The sequence below is a fragment of the Cucumis melo genome, chromosome 6 (genome assembly GCF_025177605.1).
Source record: "Cucumis melo cultivar AY chromosome 6, USDA_Cmelo_AY_1.0, whole genome shotgun sequence".
NCBI lineage: Eukaryota > Viridiplantae > Streptophyta > Magnoliopsida > Cucurbitales > Cucurbitaceae > Cucumis > Cucumis melo.
In genome coordinates this window covers 19,177,901-19,204,263 of record NC_066862.1, presented here as the reverse complement: position 1 = coordinate 19,204,263, position 26,363 = coordinate 19,177,901, and the positions used below count along the sequence as shown (strand labels likewise).

At 31.5% G+C, this 26,363-nt stretch overlaps 2 protein-coding genes across 2 annotated transcripts in view; one reads left to right on the top strand and one right to left on the bottom strand.

Moving 5' to 3' along the window:
• Window positions 1–3,562, bottom strand: part of LOC127150064 (uncharacterized) — a 97,511-nt gene extending 93,949 nt beyond the window's left edge. Inside the window, exons 1-2 of the mRNA XM_051086823.1 lie at window positions 3,407–3,562; window positions 2,493–2,609 (exon numbers count right to left, since the gene is read on the bottom strand). Coding sequence (XP_050942780.1) covers window positions 2,493–2,604 — 112 coding nt within the window. The 5' untranslated portion in view covers window positions 2,605–2,609; window positions 3,407–3,562. The remainder of the gene's footprint in view (window positions 1–2,492; window positions 2,610–3,406) is intronic.
• Window positions 3,563–14,641: 11,079 nt separating this feature from the next.
• Window positions 14,642–16,925, top strand: LOC103493289 (NAC domain-containing protein 35). Its single transcript, XM_008453975.2, has 3 exons — window positions 14,642–15,046; window positions 15,139–15,407; window positions 15,747–16,925. Exons 1-3 carry the CDS (start codon window positions 14,761–14,763, stop codon window positions 16,491–16,493), a joined length of 1,302 nt encoding a protein of 433 aa, XP_008452197.2. The 5' UTR covers window positions 14,642–14,760; the 3' UTR covers window positions 16,494–16,925.
• The last annotated feature ends 9,438 nt before the right edge of the window (window positions 16,926–26,363 follow it).

The following is a 26,363-nucleotide window of genomic DNA, read 5'->3' as shown; positions in this document are numbered from 1 at the left end:
TTAATTTCTTTTTCAACATTTTAGGTGATAATAATAATTGTTGTTATAGTTTTTTTTTTCTCTTAAATACTAATGATTCTCTCAATCATTAGTATTTACTTTCTTTAGGGAAACACATGAGTCCTTACTCAAATTCTAGAAATAATGAAACATTTTTCTTAGAAAACTACTTTAGTTTTCTAAACTTGACTTAGAAACAACACACAAAATATACCTATTTTTAGACTAAGACTTCCATTTGGTTGGTTTAATTTGTTATTGATTCAATTAATTAAAATTCACAAGCATATTTGTTTAAATTGTAGATTTTGGGCAATCAAAGTTCAAAGGAGTTTTGTTAGAAAATAATTTGCTGCTAAAAAAGAACTATAATATGCCTAAATGGTAGACATTAAGTGAAGAACGGAGAAAAAAGAGCTATTTGATCTTAGAGAAATACAATATCAACACACCGTACACTACAAGAGACGGGGGTACTCCCGACGCACAAATACGTCGGCGAAAATTCAAAGTACGTCGGAAAAGGATATCCCGACGTACAAAATGGCGTCGGGAAGAACGTCGGGAGAAATGCGTCGCGAGAGGCTTTCCCGACGCCGTACCAAATCAGCGTCGGGAAAGCCTTTCCCGACGCCGGGAGATGCGTCGGCATGACGGCGTCGGGAAAACCTTATTCCCGACGCCGAATATACCGATGTATCTCCCGGCGTCGGGAAAACCTGTTTTCCGACGTTTTTTTCCCGACGTAATGAACGTCGGGAAATATTTTTTTATATATTTTTTAAAATATTTTATTTTTACTTTTTTCCTTATAATATTTTGCTCAAACATTCACAATGATGTTCGGATTGCTCAAAAAAATTTCGCGACGTTTTGGATTAAATTAAAATAAATTAATAAATATACAAACACAAATTAAAAAAATAGAATTAAAATTAATAATACGAATAAGTTGACTACAACAAAATATAGTTCTCAATATAGAAAAAACATAAACATAATGAAAAATCTCCCAACGAGGTGCGTATGCGCGTCATTCTACACCTTCGGTCCTAAAAATGGTATAAAAATAACTAAGTTTAATACATAATCATATATTGCAAAAACTTAAGAATAATAGAGACATATACGACGTACCGCAGAGCTAGGGATCATGTGGTGGTCCCTGTTGTGCACGAGTTAGGTCTTCAATCATCTTTTTCATAGCTTCCACTTGTGAAGCTAATGCTTGGTGATTTCTATCTTGTACTTCAATCCGTTCCAAAGCTTCATGAAGTTTAGCTTGTAATTCAATCTCTTTTTGTGTGGACTGCGAACAAGATGTCGACGAACTGCTTGCACTTGCCGTTCTGCGGGCCTTCGGCTTGGGTCCCCAACCAAGGCCTTTTGAGTAGCCTGGTCGTCTACCCAACACCTGATCGCATATCTCATCCTCAGAGAGTGGCTGACTACCCTCTGGGATAGGCTGGGATTGGAGTTCCAGCATTTGATTCTGCAACAAATTTAAAAATTATGTTAGGTAACGCGCAAAAATATATAATAAAAGTGGATAATTAATAAGGGTATAACTTACATGCGCATCCTCGGCGGCTTGCGACACGAATGTCCCAGCTCGAACGTGTGTTTCCCGGAACAATTCCACACGATCGATCGGCTGCCCTCTTCTTTCAGCGAGCTCATACTGTCGTTGTAGAAACGACTTGGACCCGCTACTATGATTGTAAGGCTGCTTCTGTCTAGCAGCCTTGTTTGTCCGTGATTGCTCCTGCATTAAAACAATTATATTGTTTATTTCTTATACATATAAAAACTTGTTATCATAATTAATCATGACAAATACCTGGAATGCACGGCTGATATAATGGTCGCAGAGGAAGTGCCAATCCTCATCACGTCCAACCAATGCGTTTGGTGGGTTGGCACGAGCCTCCTCCGGGTCGCTGTACTTTTTGAAATGTTTATGACAGTCGGCCCGGAACTCTTTAAAGGTCGTGAGCATCTGATGCTCAACAAACCTGTTCATTACTTGATCATTGAAATCAAGCACAAAGAATCGCTGCACATTACAAACATAACACATTAGATTGGTTAAAGTTAGATATGTTTCAAATGAAATCATATATAAATGTGTAGTGCATTTAATTACCTGGAGGTCGCCCTTGACGACCTCAATGTATTCTCTCCCAACGTCCGTCCACTTAAGACAGCGGACGGGAAATGTCTTTCGCACGCACACGCCTATCGCCTGGCTGAAGCGAACGGCGTGTGGAGAAATAGGCTTCTCCGCTCCAGGGGCGATCGTCATCGGAATGCGCCCATTTATTGCAACGTGGCGCTCTAACTCCAAGAGTCGAGACTACGCACGTCTCCTAGGAGTCGGAGTCGTTTGTTGAGAAGAAGACTCTGCTCAATAAATAGACAATAACATATAAAGTTAGAAAAAAGAACATGAAATATTTGTAAGTTAAAATGAAGAAAATTCTTAGACTCACCCGTATTGTCGCCCACAGATGATGACCCTCCCGCGATGTTATTATCTAAATCGTCCTCAAACTGGAGGAACATATCGTCCGTCTCCATAAAATTTGATCGTCGATATGACATAATGGCTATGGACATAGAAAACAAACATTTTCAATTTAACTTAAACCTCCCTCTCCCCAGATAAGTAGTAATTCCATTTCATAATACTTATTGTTGTAGTTGTTGAAAATGAAATAGATAGCATTTTGGACAAATTATATCTTGGCTTCTAGTTTATTATTGAATTGAATAATGGAAGGATATCAAAAAGAAGTTTATATTATACATAAAGAAACAAAATGATAGAATGAGCATGAAGACACTTTGTTGGCATGACAAAGATATATAATCTTAAATTCAAATTAATTTGTTTTAGTGTCAAATTCAAAATTCAAATTAAATCTTTATCTCAAATTCAATCTTAAATTCAAATTAAATCACAATCTCAAATTCAATAAACACCCCCCCCCCCCCATTCAATATAACCTCAAAAATCTCTACACATTCAAATTTTTTATCAATCTCAAATTCAATTTCAACTTCAATCTCAACGTCAATCTTAAATCCTAAAACCACTTCAAATTCAAATTCAACACTAAAACCTAAAACTAATTCAAAATCTATATCCTAAAACTATTTCAAAATCTAAATTCTAAAACTAATCCTAAAACTAATTAACTAAAGCAAAACTAAAACAAAAACAAAAAAGAACTTTAAACAATTTCAATAAACTCTATCTAGCAAACAATTTGAATATACGTTAATTTAATACATACATTTTTTTAACTTTGAAACAAAAAAACAAAAAAACAAACAAACCCTAAACTAATTTTTATCAAAAAAAACCCTAAAAAAACTAAATAAATTTACATATTTCACTTACCTAAAGTGGCAGACGGCGACGAGGAACAACGGCGAGGGCGGTCGGCGACGGACGGCGGCGGAACAACAGGAAATTTCAACGGCGGCGACTTCTTCTTCTTCTCCTTTCTTTTTCTCCTCCTCTCGGTTTCGGTTCTGTAATTCACAGAACTGAAACGAATTTAAAGGGGATTTCCCGACGCAGTGACGTGGCGTCGGGAAATCCCTCAAAATGCGTCGGGAAAAGGGGAATTCCCGACGCTCATTAAACCCCTTTTCCAGACGTTTCAGGCGGCGTCGGGAAAAACCCCTATTCCCGACGTATTTTTGCCGACGCCTTCATGGTGCGTCGGGAAAGATGGTTTTCCCGACGCATCTCCCGACGCGTTGTTGAGGGCGTCGGGAAAGCCCTTATTCCCGACGTTCTTCATGCCGACGTGCTTTTCGGCGTCGGGAATGCTCCATTTTCTTGTAGTGGTATAGTCAAGCTAAACGACCTGTGTGCATATATAGTGTATTGAATGCTACGACTTGAAGACATCATACTTAATTTGACACAATATGACATCCCTTAGCCTTACTCAATACCTGGAAGAATGTAGATTTGATTTTTTTTTCGTCCACAATGTCGAAATGACACTACGACTCCATGATACTTCAAAAATTTCAATCATAAAACTGGGTAGTGTACAATGTGCAGATCAGAGCCCATCCCTGGTATCTCGATGCTCTCATATGTATATTTTTAAAATAGAATTTATTCAACTAAATAGAGAATTTTTTAAATAGGACAATGTCTAAATCGATTCTTGATAGCTCTATAAATGAGCTATCTTCCTCGATCCAAATTATGCTAATTAATGTATTTAATGTTTAGATGTGATCTTACATAGAGAATAAAGCAAAGAAGACCATTGAGGCATTTATGTGGAAAGCAGACTAAAGCAAAGCATTTAGGGGTTCATTGGAGCAACTAATATCAAAAGAGGGTAAAAAGAGTAAAACACCAATATATAGCATGATAGCACGATACGATAATGTGCAACGCAAAAGCTTGGATAAGGGATGTTTTTGTGGCAATTACAAAAGTCATGCATCAAGATTTGCATGTGAGCAGGGATAAAATATATTGAAATGACCTACGTTGAATTGCAGGAAGATGAGTGTCACTCTTAAAAGCTTTTGAAGAGAAGCAAGGATGAGATAGCTAAGTGGCAAGAGATTTAAAGAAATGCAGAAGTAACTAGATGCTAAATTTCGATTCCGACTCTTGGTCCAAATCTTGGACCTAAGTGTTACAAATGAACACGGAATTCACAATAAGAATAATTAAGATGGATGCATGTCTAACTATTTTCTTCTCTCTTTAATTTTGTAGTTCTTTTTATATATTCTTAGTTATGTTTAGATTTTGTTTTAGTGATGATCAGTGACTAGATTTGTCCTTAGATAGTTTAGGTAACCCTAACTTGAGTTTAAATTAATGAGTTGATTGATGATTCATATTTTTTTTCTTAGTTGATGTTTGTTTATGTATATGCCTCGACCAAATTCTTTTTTAATTGTGTAGTTAATAAATAATCGAGAAGATAAAACAAAAAAGAAAAGAAGATTATCCATTCACATCTTATAAATTATTTGAATCATAATTTATCACATGACAAATCTTTTATAAAAGAAGATTTGTAACGAACAAACATGACCCTCGGACGCATATATATTGTCAATACTAATATCATAGAATATAACTTAAACAGTTAATACCACCATACATAGTTTGCGATGACATATTGAAAACCAAAGAAAATTTTTCAAAACGAAAAAAAGGAAGTGTCAATATCAATGAAAGTTCGAGAGCTCTTTGATATGTGTATTAAATGATGCTTATATTAATAGTAATAATTAACAATAATAATTTAATTAATTAAATTTACCTTAATTCTCTTTTACTTGGCTTGAAGGATAGGTTTGACTTTCCAGAAGTAAGTTTCTTAGTTACAATATAATATATGAAAAATATCAATCTATGTCCATTAATTTTGAAAATTGAACCATAAAAATTTCAAATTTATAATCATATCAATTCGATTGATAAACTTTCATAAAGGCATTAATTTATATTATATTTCGTACTTTTTCAATCAACTTCATCTAGAGTTTATAATTTGAATCAACTATACTTTTAAAATTTTAAGTCAATTAATTTTAGATGATTAACCTACCCTATTCGCTTTAGATCAAATATGTATAAACTTTTTCAAATTTCAATTTTACAAGATGAATAATTAAAAAAAAAATGCATATACAATTCTAAAAAAGATTATGATTACAAGTCAATTGCGTGACTTGATTAATAAAAGTAAAAATTTTACACTTTTATAAAACAGAATATATATAGTTGATGTATATATATAGAAAAATACAAAGTTTAAACTATCATATATAATTAATGGATGGAAGTTCAAATTCATACCATACACCTAGAAGATTCAGTGCTATATATAAATTGATATTTTTTTTATAAAATAAAAAAAAAATTAGTCTATAGTATTTTAATTAACTCCCTACGATATTGACTCATTTGATAATGTGCAATGATTAGGTCATCATATACTTAAAGGAAAATTTTAACTATTTAAAAGATCATTTAGATTTTCTTTTAAAGGTATGAAATAGTGGAAAAGGCTGACAGAACCTTATAAATGATTCAAACTCAAAAGTGGGTAAATTCATTTGTTGCTACTTTTGTTCAACTAATCAATTTCATCTTCTTTTCATTTTTTATTTTCCTTCCCAATTTTATTTATTTTCACAATAGAATCAAAATATATTTTCTAAGTACAACGACAACATTTTCAACAACTAAGTTACTATAAACCCTAATTAATCACTATCCATTAGATGTTAATATTCGGTGACTAAATTTTTAGTTGAAGATAATACAAATAAAATTTAATTAATCTTGTTTTATTTTTTTCACCTAAACTTAATTATTCAAACATTAGTAGGTTAACCTCTCCCTTCAAAAGTCATATATACTTCAAAACTACATACTATCATTTATATTCAAATTTCGATAGTCAAATTAAAGTTAAAAACACTCAACATATTTAACATTAATCCATGTTTCAAATAATTACAATACAACACAACTTATTTATAACTTAACTTGCTCGTAAAACTTATACCTACGAAACCATATCATATCTTTTACATAAAAACCTCATAAAACTTGTACTATTGGTCACGAGATCATTCATTACGTGACAATTTCTTTTAAAAAACAATTTTTTTTTTTTTTTTAAAAAAGTAAACTTTCTACAAGTTTGGAGGAGACTTTTGTAGAAAAAGAAGACACCAAAAATAATCCCTCCAGATTGCTTGCATACATACATTAATTAACATAATAGCCTTATTGGACATTTGTTTACGCGTGAAACTTTGGATGACAACTAAGCCCTAATTTCATGAAAAAGCTGAAGAAAGAAAAGTAAAAAAAAGAAAATAAAAAAAAAGAAAACAATATTAAAAAGACCCCTCTGATTTTGTTGAAGTCTTCTAATGCGACACCAATTGGCTTTTACACAACAACGCCAAATCTATCTGCATATACACACATCCAAACTCTCTCTTCCTATTTTAGAGAGAGAGAGAGAGAGAGAGAGAGAGAGAAATCTCGAGATAGTTTGAGAATCGAAGGAGTTAGAGACATCGACCATAAGTCAAATGATAAAGATAAGACGAGGAGAGGGTCTGAATTGATGTATGATAAGACCAAAATGTAGGTTATTTCATATTCTACGTTTTCTTTTTAGAAGAAAATTCCACTACACTCTACAATATTTAGCATATACTTCTATATGGCTTAATTATAACACTCTACATTCATTCATTCATATATTTGCTACCTCAACCTTACACTAAAATTGATAACAATCACTTTACACAATACCAACCATTATAAACAATTTTCAACTCAATTTTCACAACATTTTCTAAATAGAATTTTTGGACTAATTTAAACAGTTTACCATATTAAAAGTATGATTGATTTTTTTTTTTTAATTCAACCATACGGTAACATGTCTTTAATAATATTAAAAATGTTTCTTACATATATATATATATACAAAAAAAATTATAATAATAGAATTTTTGTCACTACATTTTCTAAATTGCAAAAGTAGTAAATTTAAAAGTGGATAGTTCTCTTATAGTCCTTTGATAGTCATTTGGTAGCTGTCTGATATCTCTAATTACTTGTTATATTCGTCAAAAAAGAAAAAAAATACTACAAGTTGTTTTTTTTTAATTTCTTTTTTTTTTTTGTCATCTAATACTATTTTTCTATTCGTTAACCACAAGATAACTCTTAAATTATTAGTTAACATAGCATAAATAAAATTAGAGTAATCATTGTGTCAAACCAGATTGGTTAAAACATATATATTATAAATAAAAAATAAAAAAATGATTAAACCACTCACACACATGAGTTCAAAGAGAAATAGTATCAACTTTTGGAGACAACTAATAAAAACGTGTGGACGTTCATACCAAACATATATATTATTTTTATTATAATGAACTACGTCATGAGACATAGTATATGAATGTTTAAAAAGGTTAAAAGATATTCAAACCAAACTATATAATAATTTTAATAATTAAAGTGCCAATATTGAATTGAATTATCCCAAATTTGACAGCAATATTAGCAGAGTTAGATCAGAACAATTAATACACTTTAAACTAATTAAGTTGTGACTAAATTATTAATTAACCCTAATATATTTATTATACAATTCATATATTTGAATACAGCAAAGATTTTATTTGATTTTATTATATTATTGAAAATGTGTGTGGAGGGAGAAAGAGACAGAGAAAGAGAAAGAGAAAGAGAAAGAGAAGGACAAATTAGCAAAAACTTAGTTGTAAAATTGTCATCTTCAATATCATGAAATTTTAGGAAGACTTGTCACGGGTTCCTCTTGACTCTCTCTTTCTATTAATTTAATTTGTTATTTATTTTGTATTGTTCTTTTAATCATTATATGTAACCTAATTTTATTTCTCTATATAAATTCAAATATGCATCCCCCACCAACTTTATTTGTCCCACGAAATTATTATCTGCTTGATTTTAATTTACCCGGTAGTAATTTTGTTGTGTTATATGTTTTTAAACGGAGAAAAATGAGCTTATCTAATCTTATAAGTATAAAAAGATTTTACTTTTTATTTGAGATAGACTATAGTATCTATCATTCACCAAGTATACCTATTTGAATATATTGTGATCTATCATTAATTAAAAGTAAAATTTTACTATATTTACAAGTATTTTTAAAAAATTTATTATTTTAAAGAACTTTTAGTGTATTTGATATATAAAGTTGAAAATGCAAAATTCTAAACTAATTGGGACCTATTTGACCTAAATTAAAAGTTTATTTGAGCACTATAATTTTAGTTTACCTGTTGGTTTAATATTTTTTTGAAAATAATTTTTGTAGAATATTTTCTTCCCACTATATTCATAGCAATAGCAAGGGGTTGGATCTAATATTATATCACTCTTTCTATGTCAAAGCTAGCAAATTAGGGTTAATTATTCAGTGTCATATTATTAAAGACAAATGTTTAGTTGAATGTTGGTAGTTCTCTTCAAACTCTTTTCGAGAAAAAGGGAGCTTTGACATTGCATGTGTGTAGTAAAAAAAAAATCATTAAATTAGCTAGGTTTAATTTATATGGTAAAATTTTATCCTTTTCAAAAGAAAAAAAAAAAAAAAAAGGTAAAATTTTATGAATGTGCTTTTTGCTTCAATGACTAATCGGTTGATGAATGGTTGATGAATTACAGGGTTAGATAATGACGTTAGTCTAATTCAAATCTAATATCTATTATCAATTGTAGCAAAATTTCATATATATTATATCAACAATATATATTAATAGACTTTTTTAAATTGTTTCTTCATTTTTGTCATTTACAATACTTTCTTTAATTTCCCTACGTATATTTATTTATTTGTTGTTAGAAACCTCACGACTAATTACCCTAGGCATATAGCTACGATTATATATATATTTTTGACTTGTTAACTATTTAATATATTTAAAACTACTCAATCAAGATCAACATACATGTCGATGATTATAATCAACATAGTTCAGCTAACATAAGACATACAACATATCAATCTCTAGGTTAGATATTATTTGATTTTCTCATTCCATACGTTGTTAAAAAGAATACATTGCAAATCACAACTAGAATATTTACGAACTTGGATCAAGGAAACATATCCCTTTTCTTCTCTTGCAACTTTTGTGAAGAAAAATATTTCTCAAATCCAACCTCAAAGATTCCATATATATTAAGAAAAAGTTTATAAAGTAACAAAGAAAAATTAATAAAGAAAAGATAAAAATGAGCCCTGTTTATTTCACAAGATTTCTTATGATATTTTAGACAGACGTTTAATATACGTCTGTTTGTGTTTTACATAATTCTACTTTCTAAAAACCAAGATATTATTATCTAGGAAACTTTAAAACTTATCTGATATGGGTTTTTTAATATCTATAAAAATATGATATTTTTATGTTCGGAAGATGTACAATAAAAAATATAGCTTAATTTATTACTATTGATTTTAGTTAATTATTAAATATAAATATTAGTAAATTTCAACTCATATTTTCACGGTCAATATTTTATGCTATCTTAACTATTTAGTATGAATTATCATAATAGTTAATTTTTAATATTTTAATTAATTTTTATTTTCTTAGTTAATTAATTTAATTATTTTTAGTTAAGAGGTATTAGTTTATTTTTTATTTTATTAGCTAAATAACTAATGAACATAAGAATAAATTATTTAGGTTAAATTTAATTTATCTCTAGCATCTATTTAAGTAATTAATTAATTTTACTTTTTAAAAATTGAATTGAATATAAATATTTAATTTTCGAACATCAATTATTCTACTTATTCAAACCCAAATATTAATTGTTCTAGAATTTTAAAACTCAATCATTCAAATCACAGATATTTTAATATCTATACCCATAAAACAATATTTGCGATACACTCTTATTTCTTGTAGAAAGTTAATAAAGGTGGAAAATAGAAATTAAGTAACCTAATAAATGTGAAAAATAGGAAGGAAAAAAAAGGGTAAATGAGAGTTGTAATTAATTGCAGCTATTTAAAGATTTTTTTTGTTTAAGATACATGAAATTGGAAAAAATCATTTTAATTATTGTACATTTAAGAAAACATAATTTCTTTCTTTCTTAGTTCTTCTTTTTTACAACATGATTAGAACATAATTTCGTATACTTATATATGGTAAAACAAAAGTCAATACCAAATGGAGTATTGAACAACCAATGCTCATATATCAATTTATTGCATTTTAAAATTGAAAACGCACCAAAATTTTCAATATTTATTACCAAACATAATTTTCTAAATTTAAGTTTCAATTTTCAAACAAAATGTCACTATTCCAAATAATACACATATATTTCGATATTCAAAATCATCGAAATATTAAAACTATTTATAAAATATAGTAAAATTCAACTTTCTCTATTAATCATTTAAAATTTTTATTATATCTGGTAAATAATTTCATCACATATTCTATTATGTATTCTCCCTTTAAATTCAAGAAAAGAAAACCTATAGTTCTTATTTTTGTTGTATTATTCTCCTAGCATTTATTGATATACAAGATCAATTGGAAACTAAGTTCATGCTAATCTTTTATGTGAATCTCCAAATGCTAAAGTTCATGCTAATGGTTCGACACTAAAATTCTTATGTACCAACACAAACATCATATTATTTTTAAATATAACAAAATTAACCAAAATACTTACGAATATAGTAAAATAATGTTACTAATAAATGTCGATAGAAACTCATAGATTATGAACTTTTATCATATTTGTAAATATTTATTGTCGTTTTTCCATTTAAAATAATTTTCCATAAACTTAATTGATATACATAAACTATAATCAATCGACCAATAGATCAGATGTTTAATTCGTCCTATATTAAACTTAAAAGAAAGAACCATTTTTTTTAACCATGGTAGTAAAATCATAATTAAGTTTAAGGTTTAATTTGATAATTTGGTCAAAATAAAAATGAAGAAAAGTTAAAGGTAACAGAGGGGTTCAAAATTAAATTGTTAGAATGGTTTGAATCAAATTGTGAACGCTTTGAACAACTAAGTATGAGACCGAAACTATTTATGTATTTGGGCATCTTTGTGTTATTTATGTTTATGGTTATAAAGTTGAGAGAAATGCGTTATAAGCTCTCTAAACTCAAAGGTCCTTTTATTATGTAATTCTGTATCATTCTCTCAAAATAAAATTGTTATTGCACTATCCTATGCGGATCTAATACGTTATTATTGAATTGCATAAATTTGTGTGTCAATTTTCTAGTTTTCTATTTTTATGATTTTTTGTGTTCTTTGTCGATTCTATAATAAAAATAAATTTTCTTGTCCAAATAATTAGGAATGTTCAACTAAAGATTATTTAATCGAACAAAAAGAGGCTGATATCAATTTATAACTCTCTTAACTTTTGATTAATTAAAATCTTCATTTTTAATTATATCAATTTAAATAGTAAACTTTCGTAAATATATGAATTTGATTTATAATATTTTTTAAATTTTATTGAATGAAACTTGTAATTTGTAAGTTGTTAAAATTTCCATAATTAATTCAGTCTATTTAAACCATTGGTCATTATAATTTCATTTGAAAATCATTCATAGATTATTAATTATCAGATGTTAGTTTTATAAAATAGACAATTGAACTAAATACATGAACAGGTTTTTTAAAAAATTTTGTACGAGTCAAAAAATTAGATTTAGTCAGGAAAGCTTATGACTGATTAATTAATTCATACAAACTATAAGTTTCATGTGTCAAAAAAAAAAATAATGGATAGTATAAATTGATAAATTGATTTATAATCCTCGAAATTTAGGAATATAAATGGATAATTTTCTTTAAGTTGAAATAAAAAGTTTTATATATAATGAATTTTGAAAGAGAGAGAGAGAAGAAAAAGAAAAAGAAAAAGAAAAAAGAGAAAAGGAAAGATAAAATTGAATATATAGAGAGGGGGGTGGAAGAAAGATCCAAGAGGGGCACCGCTAATGGGCTATGGCCACCCTGTCCTCACCTTGAAACGTCACTTTCTCATCTTAAACCCACACCCCCTCACCTCTATTCACTTTCACTCTTTCTTTTCTTTCCCCACTTTTCTCACCAATCAAACTAAACTCCCTTTCTATATTTTCTCTAATTCAAATCTAATTAACAAAATGGTTCCAAATTACAACTTAACAAACAAATTAAAACAATTTTCTTCTATAAGTGTCACATTTATATGTAATAAAAATAAAATCCTCCTTTTAGTCCTTGTATATTTCAATTCAACTAGTTCATCTTTTTTTCTAAAATTAGTCCATGATAAGTTTAAATGGTTAAGAAAAAAAAAAACTAATTTATTCCTCTTACCGTGTCAAATTATATTATCTTTTAAAGTACTTAATAATATTATATATATATATATATATATATATACTTAAAAGCTATTCAATAATTTTAAGTATCAAACACTTTAAAATTTACTCTGACACTCCGATTATAAATATATCTTCCACAGTCAAAACTAAAAACTTTTTAATGTAGATTCCCACGAAATTGTTCAAAATAATAGACAATTTGCCTTCATAACAAAATTTGTTAAAAAAACATATGTATAATCTTTTAATTTTTGTGTGTTATGTGATTGGAGTCGGTTGCACCAAGATGGATGCATCTCATACATGAGCGCAACACTTGGATGTATCAAAAAATTCCCCTATATTCTAATTATATTACAAAGAACTTTCAAAACGAAGTTAATTAGAAGAGTTTGTAAAGAGACAAATTATGTAATTGGACCATTAAAGTGAGATACAAAGTGATAAATATAATTTGGGATGCACCTAAATATTGTTTTTCATATATATAAATTCACTCATACATAGGTGTGTGCAAGCATATAGTTTGTTTAATTTTAGTCATCTTCTCTTAATTATTGAATTCTAGTCCACGTAGTTTCAATAAATTTTAAATTTAATCATCACTACTAGTTTCTTGTTGTTTCTTATATTTTCTTTAATTACGTTATAATTAAATTTTAAAAACTAGTTGGAGTTTTCATCTCAAAATTAATTAACTTAATTTATTATTTTATATTATTTAACATTTTTGTAAAGAATAAACTTTGAACGGCTTAATTTAAAATTTATTAAAAATATATAAACTAAAATTAGACAATGAAAAGTATATAACCTAAATTACATGCATGTTCCCTTTTCCATAAATTAGGGCCATATTTTTTTTTTTGTTGGAAAACACCATCCATGAATGGTAAATTAAAAAGAAATAGATTCGAGTTCATTCCATTTGTTGTTATTTTATAGTATTTTGTAATTCTAATGAAATGTGGAGTTCACAGTCAAATCTGTAATCAACCAATACAATTGAATTGTGGAGTTGAAGGAGATCAATCTAATCATGAATCTATTAAAATTATCGTCATCATTATAGACACTGTGACTCTAAACGTTAGTAGTAACAGTATTGATAAGAAAACAGTGGTACTAGAATAAGCAATCTCAATTGTAAATAAATTACATTAGAAAAATGTCTAACTAAACGTAATTAAAAGAATTACATTCGTGGTTGAAATCTTTCTTCAGTTGATACCTTCGTGATGATGTCAATTTTAAAGAACAGTTAAAAATATAACAATTAAATTAAAAGTATTAATATATAAAATAACATTTAAAAAAATTACAAATATAACAAAATTTATTGAAAATTATCTATATAAATCTCGTTACATTTACAATTTTTGTTAAATGGTATACACTTTGATCATTCACTCTAAAATTGCTAGGTATGACTATTACCATAAATTATATTACACATTAATTAACCATGGCCTAATTAAAATTGAGAAGCCATAATTTCTTAAGAGTTTTAGAGAGAGAAAGTTTTGGACTAGCTAGTACAAAATACATACACATACATCATACATGTGTATATAAAATTTAACCATCTTATCTTTTTTATTCACCCCCACTTGTTGCTCCCATTCACCTTCACAAAAAAATTTATATATATTATATATATATAATTTACACCCACATAAAGCCATACCCAGAGAGAGAAAAAAAGACATACAAGAGAGAGAGAGAGAGAGAGAGAGAGGGAGAGAAAAGGAAAGAAAGAAAGAGAAAGTGATTTTTTAAAATCAGGAATTTTATGGCAATTGCAGCTGCAGCAAGAAGCAGTTCAACAAGGATGAGGCAAGAAGAAATTAGCAGCAACAAAACCAACCACGACGACAACAACAACAACTGCGAAGATCACGACGATATCGATCATGATCAACATGAACACGACGTCGTTATGCCCGGCTTCCGCTTCCACCCTACTGAAGAAGAACTCGTTGAATTCTACCTTCGCCGTAAGGTCGAGGGCAAACGCTTTAATGTCGAACTCATCACTTTTCTTGATCTTTATCGCTACGACCCTTGGGAGCTTCCTGGTATTACTTTCTCCTTCTTTTTTCCCCCCCTTTTTTCTTTTCTTCTTATAACCCTATAATTTTATAATTCCTCAAATTCTTCATTTCTTTAGCTTTGGCTGCCATTGGAGAGAAGGAATGGTTCTTCTATGTCCCTCGCGACCGTAAATACCGTAACGGTGACCGTCCCAATCGGGTTACTACCTCCGGCTATTGGAAGGCCACCGGTGCCGATCGCATGATTCGTACAGAGGACTTTCGTTCCATTGGCCTTAAGAAAACCCTAGTTTTTTACTCCGGCAAGGCTCCCAAGGGTATTCGTACTAGTTGGATTATGAACGAGTATCGCTTGCCCCATCATGAGACCGAACGATATCAAAAGGTTTTTCCAGCAAGGACCTTACTTTTGGTTTTACTTTGAAAATTCCAGAGTTGGGTTAGTTTAATCATTAATTTTCAAGAGAGAATTTATGAATCTCTCGTTTGTTTTGTAGTCGTACACATACCCTTATAACTGACCAGTCTCTGACAGTACTTTTTTTTTTTGGGTTTGTTTAAATGTTTTGTCATGAATTGCGTGATTTGCTTTAAATTATCCCCCCAAGTTTTCAGAGGAAGAGAGAGAAGATAAACAAAAAACCTGCTCAGATTTTGCTTCTCAAATTATGTTCGGTTGTCGCGGTTTTATAGAATAATTTTCTTTTCTAATTTTGATGTTCAGGCGGAGATTTCGTTGTGTCGAGTTTACAAAAGAGCCGGAGTCGAAGATCACCCTTCACTCCCTCGCTCTCTCCCGTCAAGAGCTTCGTCTTCGCGAATGACAACCTCGTCGACGCCTAAGAGTAATCTTCTTCCGGGTGGTGGCTCGGTTAATGTCGTCCAAACTTCATCGTCATCCACGGATAAATTTCCGACGAGTTTCGAGTCGCAATTCCACCATCACCAACTTCAAATTGGCTCTGGAGTCGAAGCTACTGCAGCCGACGCCTCCGCCACGAGCTCTTGTGAAGAAGTTACAACTGTTCTTGGCCTCTCCAAACAAAATCCTTTTCCCACATCTCCATTACTTAACATGGCCGCTACTTCTTCTCTTCAAATTCCAGCTTCAGCTTCTACTACTCCCAATTGCATGGAAGAAGATGATCACCAATCCATTATTCTGCATAATAAACAACAACAATTATTACCATCTTCTTCATCACTTATTTTGCCAACTTACACCTCTTTCTTCTCTCCTTCTTCCAATAATTCCCTTGATGACCTACAAAAACTCATTCACTATCAACAACAACAGCCACCGCTATCTGCTTCCCCCGCCACCATCATAAACTCTTTACCGTCACAATATTACCAACCGACACCACCACCTCCTCCGCAACAACTCGCCCTCAACACGCTACCGGTTGTTTTCTCCGACAGACTTTGGGAATGGAATTCAATCCAAGACGCAGCCAATCCCTTCAAGTAAAATTACGTCAACAAACGAAAAACTCAAACCTTAACGCAAGTTTAGCTATATTCAGGTTGGCAATATCTTATGCTTAGTACTCATCATGACATATATGATTGAAGAATAACGTCCCCTTGTTACTACCTCAAAACTACTTCAATGTCCATTTTTTTTTTTTTTGAATCTATGGAGCTGCATGATATCATGTGAACATATATATATATATATATATCGATATATAACTAATCTGAAATATATATATATATAATTATAGTTAGTTTATTGCATAATATATGTAGGAGGATTATATTTTCATTATATATTAAAATAATTAGTTTAGGGACGTTTTATATTTGCAAGAGATCCAAAGGGGATCTTGTTGGTTGTAACTTTGTTGAAGTGTTATCAGATCTTGATATCAATAATAATAGAATGTTTCTTCTTCCCAAATTTTTCTAATTTGTAGTCAAAGTTCATATATATTATATGTATGTGTATCACATTGAATTTCTTTTTTTCATTAAGCTTGCCATATCAATAGCATTTAAGTTTAAATGGGTCCATAAAATAAAATAATATACCAATCAATCATATATTAATCTAAGTGTAATTAGAAGAGATGGGGATGTATACACTACTTTATAATACTAGAATTTTTTTTTCTCACATGGACCAATAATTATTTGGTTACAAGACTTTCTATAAGCTTCTCTTCTAGATTTTCTTATATTTTGCTCTCTCCTAAGATTTTATAGTTAAATGAAGTATTGAAAGTAAAAAATTTAGATATTTTAATCTCTTATCTAAGAAGAATATATATATTTTAACTAGCATAAATTTCAACAAAGTTAGCAAGTTATTGAAAAAAATTATATGATAAAAATTTAGGACAAAGTATATAAAATACATTATAGATAATTGAATTGGTGTAGAAAGATAAGGATTTTTATTGGGATTTGAGCTCTATACATAGAGGAAGAGAGAGTGTGTGTATATATATATATATATTTGAGAAAAGGAATTTAAGTAAGTGTAATGTAGGAATTAGGATATAGGTGGTGTGAATTGGGGGAAACGTACGGTGATATTTAATAGGGTTCCATGCAAAAATGCATTAAAAAATGTTCTCTCGCCATATTGAAATGTAATGAATTTTGAGAGAGCTAGAGGATTTTAGAGCTACAAAATAGCATAAATTATGAATATTGTAATTATGGTAAAGTGTAAAATATAATTATGAGTAGTATATATATATATATATACACAGAGAGAGAGAGAGACAGAGAGAGAGGTCCTTATACTATATCATCTATTAATTAATGCCCATTTTCTTCTTTTTCAAATAGGCAACCTTCTTCTTTCTTTTTTCAGTACTTTTGTTAAGCCATTTTCATTGCAATTGCAGCCTTGCAGCCCTACTTCAACACAGCCCCTATATGTATTTATAAATGTAAAATATATATATTTTTGTCTCTTGATGTTCGTGCTAATGAAATTAATTATTCAAAACTCTTCTTAAAAGAAAGGAATCTTCTGGAAGACCACTAACATCTTATCTATGTGACTGTTGGAGATATCGATCTCCAAATTATGTATATAAATGTACGTTTCCATGACTTTGTTTTTTGTTTCACTCGAAAGATCTTATATTATTGGAGATGGTTGTCATTATTATATTAACTATGATCATTACTCTTATTTAGTTAATGTGAAACTTTGATTGCCTTATTTTCCATCAATTTTCTCTTCAAACAAAGTATTAGTTGAAACTTTTCTTAATTAACCGTCATTTCTCTTAATTACGCTTAAACATATTGCTTTTAACTAGATCAACTCTTTGTTAGAGGACGTTGTTTGTCCAAAAGCTCATTCATAGATATTTATCGTGACTATATACGAATTGTGTTATTTGAGGTTTTCTAATAACTTTGTTTTCTATTAGTTTTCTCCCTCTAAAATGGATTTTCTATAACACGATTGAGTTAGAATGATGACTCTAATACCACTAACTTAATTCTCTCCGCTAGACCATGCATATAATCTTCTTGAAAATGGTCCATCTCTTTATATTTCCTACTTTCTACTATCTCTCTAGTTCCATCTAATTCACCCATTTTGTTCACATAGCTAGCCTCTTTTTTAATCTCATTCATATCTTGATTCTACGTGGGATATATGAATCAAATAATATTAATATCTTTATTGAAATTGTAAGATGTGTTACTTATCTCATTATTGATAGGTTTTGAGATAAAACCATACACTACTTAATAATTTTTATATACATTGTTGTGTTGTTTTATTTGGGTAGTATTATTATTGTTTTGCATGTGTATAATCATACATTATTGCTTATAACTAGTTTATAATATCCAAGGCATACTTTGGCTAGGGTTTAAAATATTTTCATAATAAAATTTTGTTACTATAAAGTATTATTCATAAGAGACAGAACAAAGTTGGACATGAAGTAGATGGTATGATTGTAAGTCTTAATTTGTGAAGAATAATTATATATATATTTTTGTACGACTCATCTGAAAAGTAGATTTATATATAGTGAATTAAGCTTAAAGTAGACAATAGTATATAGTTGGCTGGACACCCATATGCTAAAAATTCTATACTAAAAAGATATGGATATAACTTAAATTAGAGGAGGCATTAACTAGAACTACAAACTCCATTAATTACAATTAAGAAATTGGATAGACTTTTATTAATGAATTAAGACTCTCAAAGAAAGTGGGCTAAAAGCTAAGGCTGGCCTTACTTTGAATCTATTATATAAAGCCTTGAGAAACAAAATAATTTGGATGGAATTTGAAATTACCAAATTGTACTTTGGAAAGACTATGTCATGATTTATCCATATATTTGTGTGAATAAGAAAATAAAATAAAATAAAGCCACAAAAAGAACTAAAGAAAAAAAGGATCCAATTGGTTACCGAAGTAAAAGATTGCTACCATCACTACTTTTTATTTATATACACTATCTCTGTCTCCTAGTGATCGAATTTGCATGTGGAAAAGTGGTTTTTGAAAATATTTATAAGAATCACTAAACTGTTTCATTCCGTTCTTGGATGTAATTTATTTTTAGTTTATATCAAGTTTTTTTTTAATCTTTTGAGTGTGATTGTACATGTAATTCAAGTAGGGATTCCATGAAAAATAAGTGTATGTAATGAGAAAGGCAACCTTTTAGATTAATAAGAGAGTAAAACATAACCCATTTGATAAATTTCAACCCTTTAACAAAAAAAAGTGGTTTTGTATATATAATCTTTATTTGGTTTTGTATCTTCCATGTGGAGAGGGAGGAATAAAAGTGGAAAATGCAATGTGATTCAAAAGGATTATATTTAACTCTTCTACATAAATATCATAAATGTTTTATTGAGAAGTTAAATTTGAGAATATATATAGATGCTAAACAAAAAGTAAGATATATATCTTATATCATATAACTGAGCAATTCCTTTGTTTAAGATCTTGTGGATCTCTATTAATTTTATTTCTTCGTTTAAAATAATGTTGCTCGCAAAAAAAAAAAAATAATGTTGTTCATCCTTTTCATTACCTTGAGAGGTTTTTTCAATTGATTAATTAACTTTTTTTTTCTTTTAATAATAGTATTCCTTGAAAAGAAATGTTAGATAATTAAATAAATTTTTAGTTAATTCTAAAGTAAATAACTGTTCCAATAGTTAGAGGACTAGCAGAAGAGAATAACACAAAAAACTTTGGTAACTCAATTCGGCCAATGTTGGTTACGTCTGGAGAGCTGCACACAACCCAGATGAATAATATTATTATAATTCACACTTAGTCAATATACATCGATACAACAAACATACCCTGAATGCATGAGTAATCCCTTCTCAATGATGTATGACTTCAGGCTCCCCCGAATACATGGGTGAATCTCTTTGACGATGTCTTCATCCTCTACTGGAGTTTACCGTGACCACATGAATCACGCTTCGTCGTTTTCCTTACTCATCATCACAATCATCACACGTCAATGCGTCGAGACCATAGATAGATAATCAAACTATCTTCTTCCGCTTATAGTTATTGTAATACAGATTCAACTAACAACAAAAAGCTTTCTTCGTTCGTCAGTCGTACCAGAACCCACAAGTTCCATAGTGTATATATATATTTTCTCAAGGATAATTTCAAAAAGATAATAATATAAGTTTTTTAAAATAAAGGATGATCTTTTATCTTTTTGGAATTAAATAACTCATTAGTAAAAGATAATCTCATAAAATCTTTTTGATAAAATTCTTTAAGGAAATAAGTTTCTTGGCTATACTAAACTTTATTTTGACACCATTCAATATTTTTTTTGTTCAAAGACAGAAAATCTTCATTTTTCATTCTAAAACTTTTTAGTTGGCTAAACTAAAATGCTTGTTATTATGTGATAATAAGTTTAACTCAGACGTAGCTTGCTTCTTTTTGGGTGTAAAGCAATCTCAAACCAAAATACCCAACCAACATTAGCTCTCTCTAAAAGGGAGGTGATCCAACAACACATAGTTTTCGATATGACTACCTTTGTTATGACTTTACTTTAGTCACCTAGCCATGCCTTGGGCATCCCCCTCTTTGCGGCTAAAGTAATTAACGATTTCAAGCTTGCATAGTGTGACAGGTGGTGTGTATAAGGCTCGAGAATGAATTCATCGCCTTATGGCTAAGCAACGATTACTAGCGATTCCAACTTCATGTAGGCGAGTTATAGCCTACCATCCGAATTGAGGATGAGTTTTTGGAGTTAGCTCACCCTCAAGGGGATCACAATCCTTTGTCCTAGTCATCGTAGCATATACGTGTGTCGCCCAGGGTATAAGAGGCATGATGACTTGATGTCATGCTCACCTTCCTCCGACTTATCACCACCGATAATCTGCTTAGAGAAATAATATATAGTTTCAATCTATTCTACTCTTTCAAAATCAAGACTAAGAATACAGTAACTATATGTACCTACATTAATTCACACCAATTAGAAATTGGTTATACAATTTTTTCTAGATCTAATCAATAAGATCCTGAAAAACATTTTAGATTTATTTATCTCTTTTTTGTTACTTTGTGAAACCTTACTGCTTGATTATTTATTTCATGAGATGCCACTAGATCTCTCAATTAAATTCAAAGAATAGAATAAGATTTTTATAAATTAAAGTTAACTAAAATTTTGATAAATTCGATCTAAAAACAATAGAAAATCTAATCGAAGATCTAAAAAATAATAATAAAAAAAAGAAATAATAAAACCTCTTTTAATTATGAGGACAAAGTAGCATATCGGATGCATATATAGTACATTTGATACATTTGATGGGTTATTTGAAGTAATAACAAATAATGGGATATGGGATTACTTTTTAAAACCTTATTATGCCAAATCTACACAAATTACAAATATTAATTAGTTATTAGCGAAAAGAACTCCACTACGTAATTGCATTTACTATCATAAGGAAAACAAATTAAAAACAAATTATTAAAATTTTCAAGTCAGAGATAGCAACTTGAAGAGAGTTAAAAAGTGTCTGAGAGAATGATGATTACACAGATTTTGAAATTTAGAAATTTATGAAGGCTTTGAATGAATGAAGTAAGTAATTAAGGCTCTTCTATTTTTATAGTTCTTAGGTAGAGTTCAAGAATATGGGCTTAGGCAGTCAAGCAGAGGGGGAAAAGAAATGGGCTTACAAGTGGAGTATCTATCTAGTGGACAAAGCAAAGCAATTCACTGGTGGGTTGGGAGAGACAAATCGGGAGGGAAAGATATGAGAATACATTTTCAGAAAAAACAACACTTAGTTATTAGTTATTAATGTACTCATGGTTGTACGATCTATTAATAACAACAACAATAACTAAGGAGAACCAACAAATAATACATCATACTTTGGTAATTCAATTCGATGATTAATCTATATTTAGGGGGTCTTTGATCCATAATAGAAGATTATATATATTGCTCATGCAGTAATCGATGAATACAATATTACGACTGAAGGTACAACACTCTACATATTTATCAACGTGCTAACTAAGAACTGGCTCATCAGAACTCAAAGTATATTAACACACAATAATCATAACAAATAGAAGACTATCCCCCTTAATCAAAGACTACTTGCAATATAATCAACACAAGTACCGAAAGACCTATTTCTTCTTCTATCTTAGGATGTCAGCTAATTATTTTCTTCAAAGAATAAAAAAAACTTACCTTCCTTTCGATAAATGCTCTCAATCAAGAGAATATTCACAAATTGGAATTTAATCTCAACAATGTGAGGTAAATACAATCTTGAAACCAAAAGGTAAAACAAATGCTAACCAAGTCCACAAATTTTCGTAGCAAACAAACAATATTTAAATTATATAATTCTTAATAAAAAATATTAAATAAGCAAAATAATGGAAGTGAGACCCTTTTCTAACAAGTAAGTGGAGGAATTAATTGTTTCTTCTTTTAGACGAAGGATACGACTTTTAGATTCAATTAAATATGGGAGAAATTTTTATAAATAAAATAAATAGTTAAAATATTTATAGCTCCTCCCACGAAATAACAAATCAACTTTGTCATTCTCTTTTATCGTCTTTGTTTTCTACAATTTTTTTTCAATCGTCTCTCTTCTCTTCTTTTTTTTTTTTTTAACTTGTTATTTAGATCAAGATCTTGTATCAAATATAAAAGATCTAATTTATAAAAGATCTAATTTTTTTAAAATTCTTTTCAAACTATTATTTAGTTGTTTAAGATAGTGTAGTTAATATAAAAAATGCCGAAAAAAACGTTGTTTAGATTTGGATAGCCAAATCTAAAATCTAAACGGTCATATCTAAATTATCGTGTATAGCCAAATCTAAATAATCGTGAATCAAAGAATCTAAACGATCATTTAAAGAAAAGTAAACGATCGTTTACTCAAATCTAAATGATCGTGTACCAAAAAAATGTTGGAAAAAAATATTTATGTAACGACCCGACTCTTTATGCTGAATCGAAGTGGTTACTAAATCTAGGATCAGTGTTTAAGTCATAAAATCTGGTGTAAATAAATGCAAAGAAATCTAGCAAATTTATTTATGAAAGATAGTTAAAGTAACATGTAGAAATACGAGTTAAGTTTAAAATCCCTAAGCGGGCCCTATCTACAAAAATAACCAAAGTAAATATGCAGAAAGCCGAAACATGAATTTAACTGTAAAGTAAAACATGTGCGGAAGCAGGAAAACCCCTATGGCTCGCCACGGTCACTTCACGTCGCTCGCCAGCTTGCCTTTGCCCTTACCTCGCCCTCTACCTGAAAACATAAAATGAAGAGAATGAGTATAAAAAAATACTCAGTAAGGGACCCACTACTAGTCCCACTAGGTGCCTGTTAACATTCCTATCGAGTCCTGAAACTAGTACCCAATCTCTGGCACGCTCCCGAACACGTGCAACATGCGCCCCGTAGGGACATAACTCTGGTCTTCGGTGTCCAGGGGACACTTAGGACCGTCGGGATGCGAGGACCCCGTCGAGTCGCTCGAGTCATATCTATAGTCATGCTGGACTGGCGCCCCGTCGAGCCTAACAGTCCTAAATAGGTGGTGATCCCGAAGGACACCCATGCAGGTACGACTCAGATAGGAGAAGTTAACAGATACCCCAATCCCAACATACATATGCCAACGTCATCAAATTATCATCAGAAAATAACCACCATCTCATCCCCCACTACAGCTATCATCAAACAGTCACTAATAGTTCTCAATATACAGTCACCCACGTCATAAGCCCATCAGTCTTATCATACAGTCACATACGTCATAAGTCCATCAGTCCTATCATACAGTCACATGCATCATAAGTCCATCAGTCCCATCATACAGTCACATACATCATAAGTCCATCAGTCCTATCATACAGTCACATACATCATAAGTCCATCAATCTTACCATACAGTCACATACATCATAAGCCCATCAGTCTTATCATACAGTCACATATGGTTCGAGGGTTCTCATTACTATAATATTATGCCGAAGTATGGCCATGTCATTCGTCAGATCATGATAAAATATTATCATACATCGTAAGCCCAACCATCATCGTATGTCACTGAAGGAACATGCAACATCAAATTCTCACATGGGGCTAGTAGTAGAAATCTCTTACCTCGAGATGTTGCTAGATGAGTTCCTACTGAGGAAGTCCTAAGCTGCAGCAGCTATTTGGTCCAATTTGCTTCTTGAGGAAAGTAATTAAATTAATTAAATTTCCAAATTAACTCATTTAATTACTGGGCAGGCTAGGGAATTTGGAAATTACCCAAAATTTAGGTGGAAGGAGCCAAAACAGGCTTGGCGGCTCGGCTGGAAGAAGGCAGGACCGGCTCGGCTTGGTGCGGACGCGGCTCGGCTCGGTATGGGGACTTCGCGTGCGGCTCGGCTTGCTACAGGGAGGGGACGCGGCTCGGCTACGCGGAACACACGGCGCGGCGCGCTTGCACGCGGGAGAGTCAGGCACGTGTGGCACGGGCGCGGGTTCGGTTCCGGGTTCGGGCGCGCGGGCGGTTCCAGGTTCGAGCGCGCGGGCGGTTCCGGGTTCGGGTTCGTTCGTCGGCTGGAGGCGGGCGCGTTCGCGGCTTCGATACGGCTCGGGCGTAGGCGCGTTCGCGGCTCGGATTTGCAGACGCGTTCGCGGCTCGGATGCAGACGACGATGGCTGGCGACGCGGCTTCGACGTGGAGATGGATCTCGGCTTCGCGACGCGTTCGGCGCAGAGGTGGATTCGGCTTCGGGACGCGACGGGTTTCGGCTGACCTGCCTCAGATCGAAGCGGCGCGGCTCCTTCGGCTGGCGGACGCGGTACGACGCGGCTTCTACGATGGCTGGCTTGCGGCGGCGTGCGACGGCGGCGGCGGCGGCGGCGGAGATTGGCGGCGGCGGCTAGGGTTTCCCCTTCTCTCCCTCTTCTCTTTTCTTTTCCTTTTCTTTTCCTTTTCTTTTTCCTTTTCTTTTCCTTTTCTTTTTCCTTTTCTTTTCCTTTTATAAAAATAATTTCCCTTCTTTTCTCTTCTTTGTTAAATTCCAAATTTCACCCTTCTCTCTCAAATTTCTCCAATATCTTCACCAAATTCCTCCTTTCCCTCAACTTCCAAATACCAATTAAATCTTTAATTACCAAGTATAATTAAAGTTGAAATTTGCTTAATATTTTAAAAGGGGAAAATTCACATCTTGATGACATAAGTTTCATTATTTAATTATAAACAAATAATGAATAAAATAAAAATAAATACTTGAATTTAAAAAAAAAAAATGAACAACATGAGATCATTGGGGTGTTACATACTTCCCCCCTTAGAAAGCTTTCGTCCTCGAAAGCTCTAATCCTCGAACATTTCTGGGTACTGGGCCTTTATGTCCTCTTCTCTCTCCCACGTGGCCTCTTCAACTCCATGGTTCTGCCAGAGGACTTTGACTAGTGGAATATCTCGACTACGAAGCTTCTTGACCTCTCTTGCCAAGATCTCGACAGGCTGCTCCTCGTAGCTCAAGTTCTCACTGACCTGTAGGGGCTCGAAGTCCACGATGTGCGTCGGGTCTGCGACATACCTCCTCAACATGGAGACATGGAATACGTCATGCACTGCTGAGAGGGATGGGGGCAAGGCCAAACGATAAGCCACAGGGCCAATCCGTTCCAGTATCTCAAATGGCCCCACGAAACGTGGACTCAACTTCCCCTTCTTCTCGAACCTCAGAACGCCCTTCATCGGTGTTACCTTCAAAAAGACCATATCTCCCACTTCAAACTCGAGGTCCTTACGTCGTACATCAGCGTAACTCTTC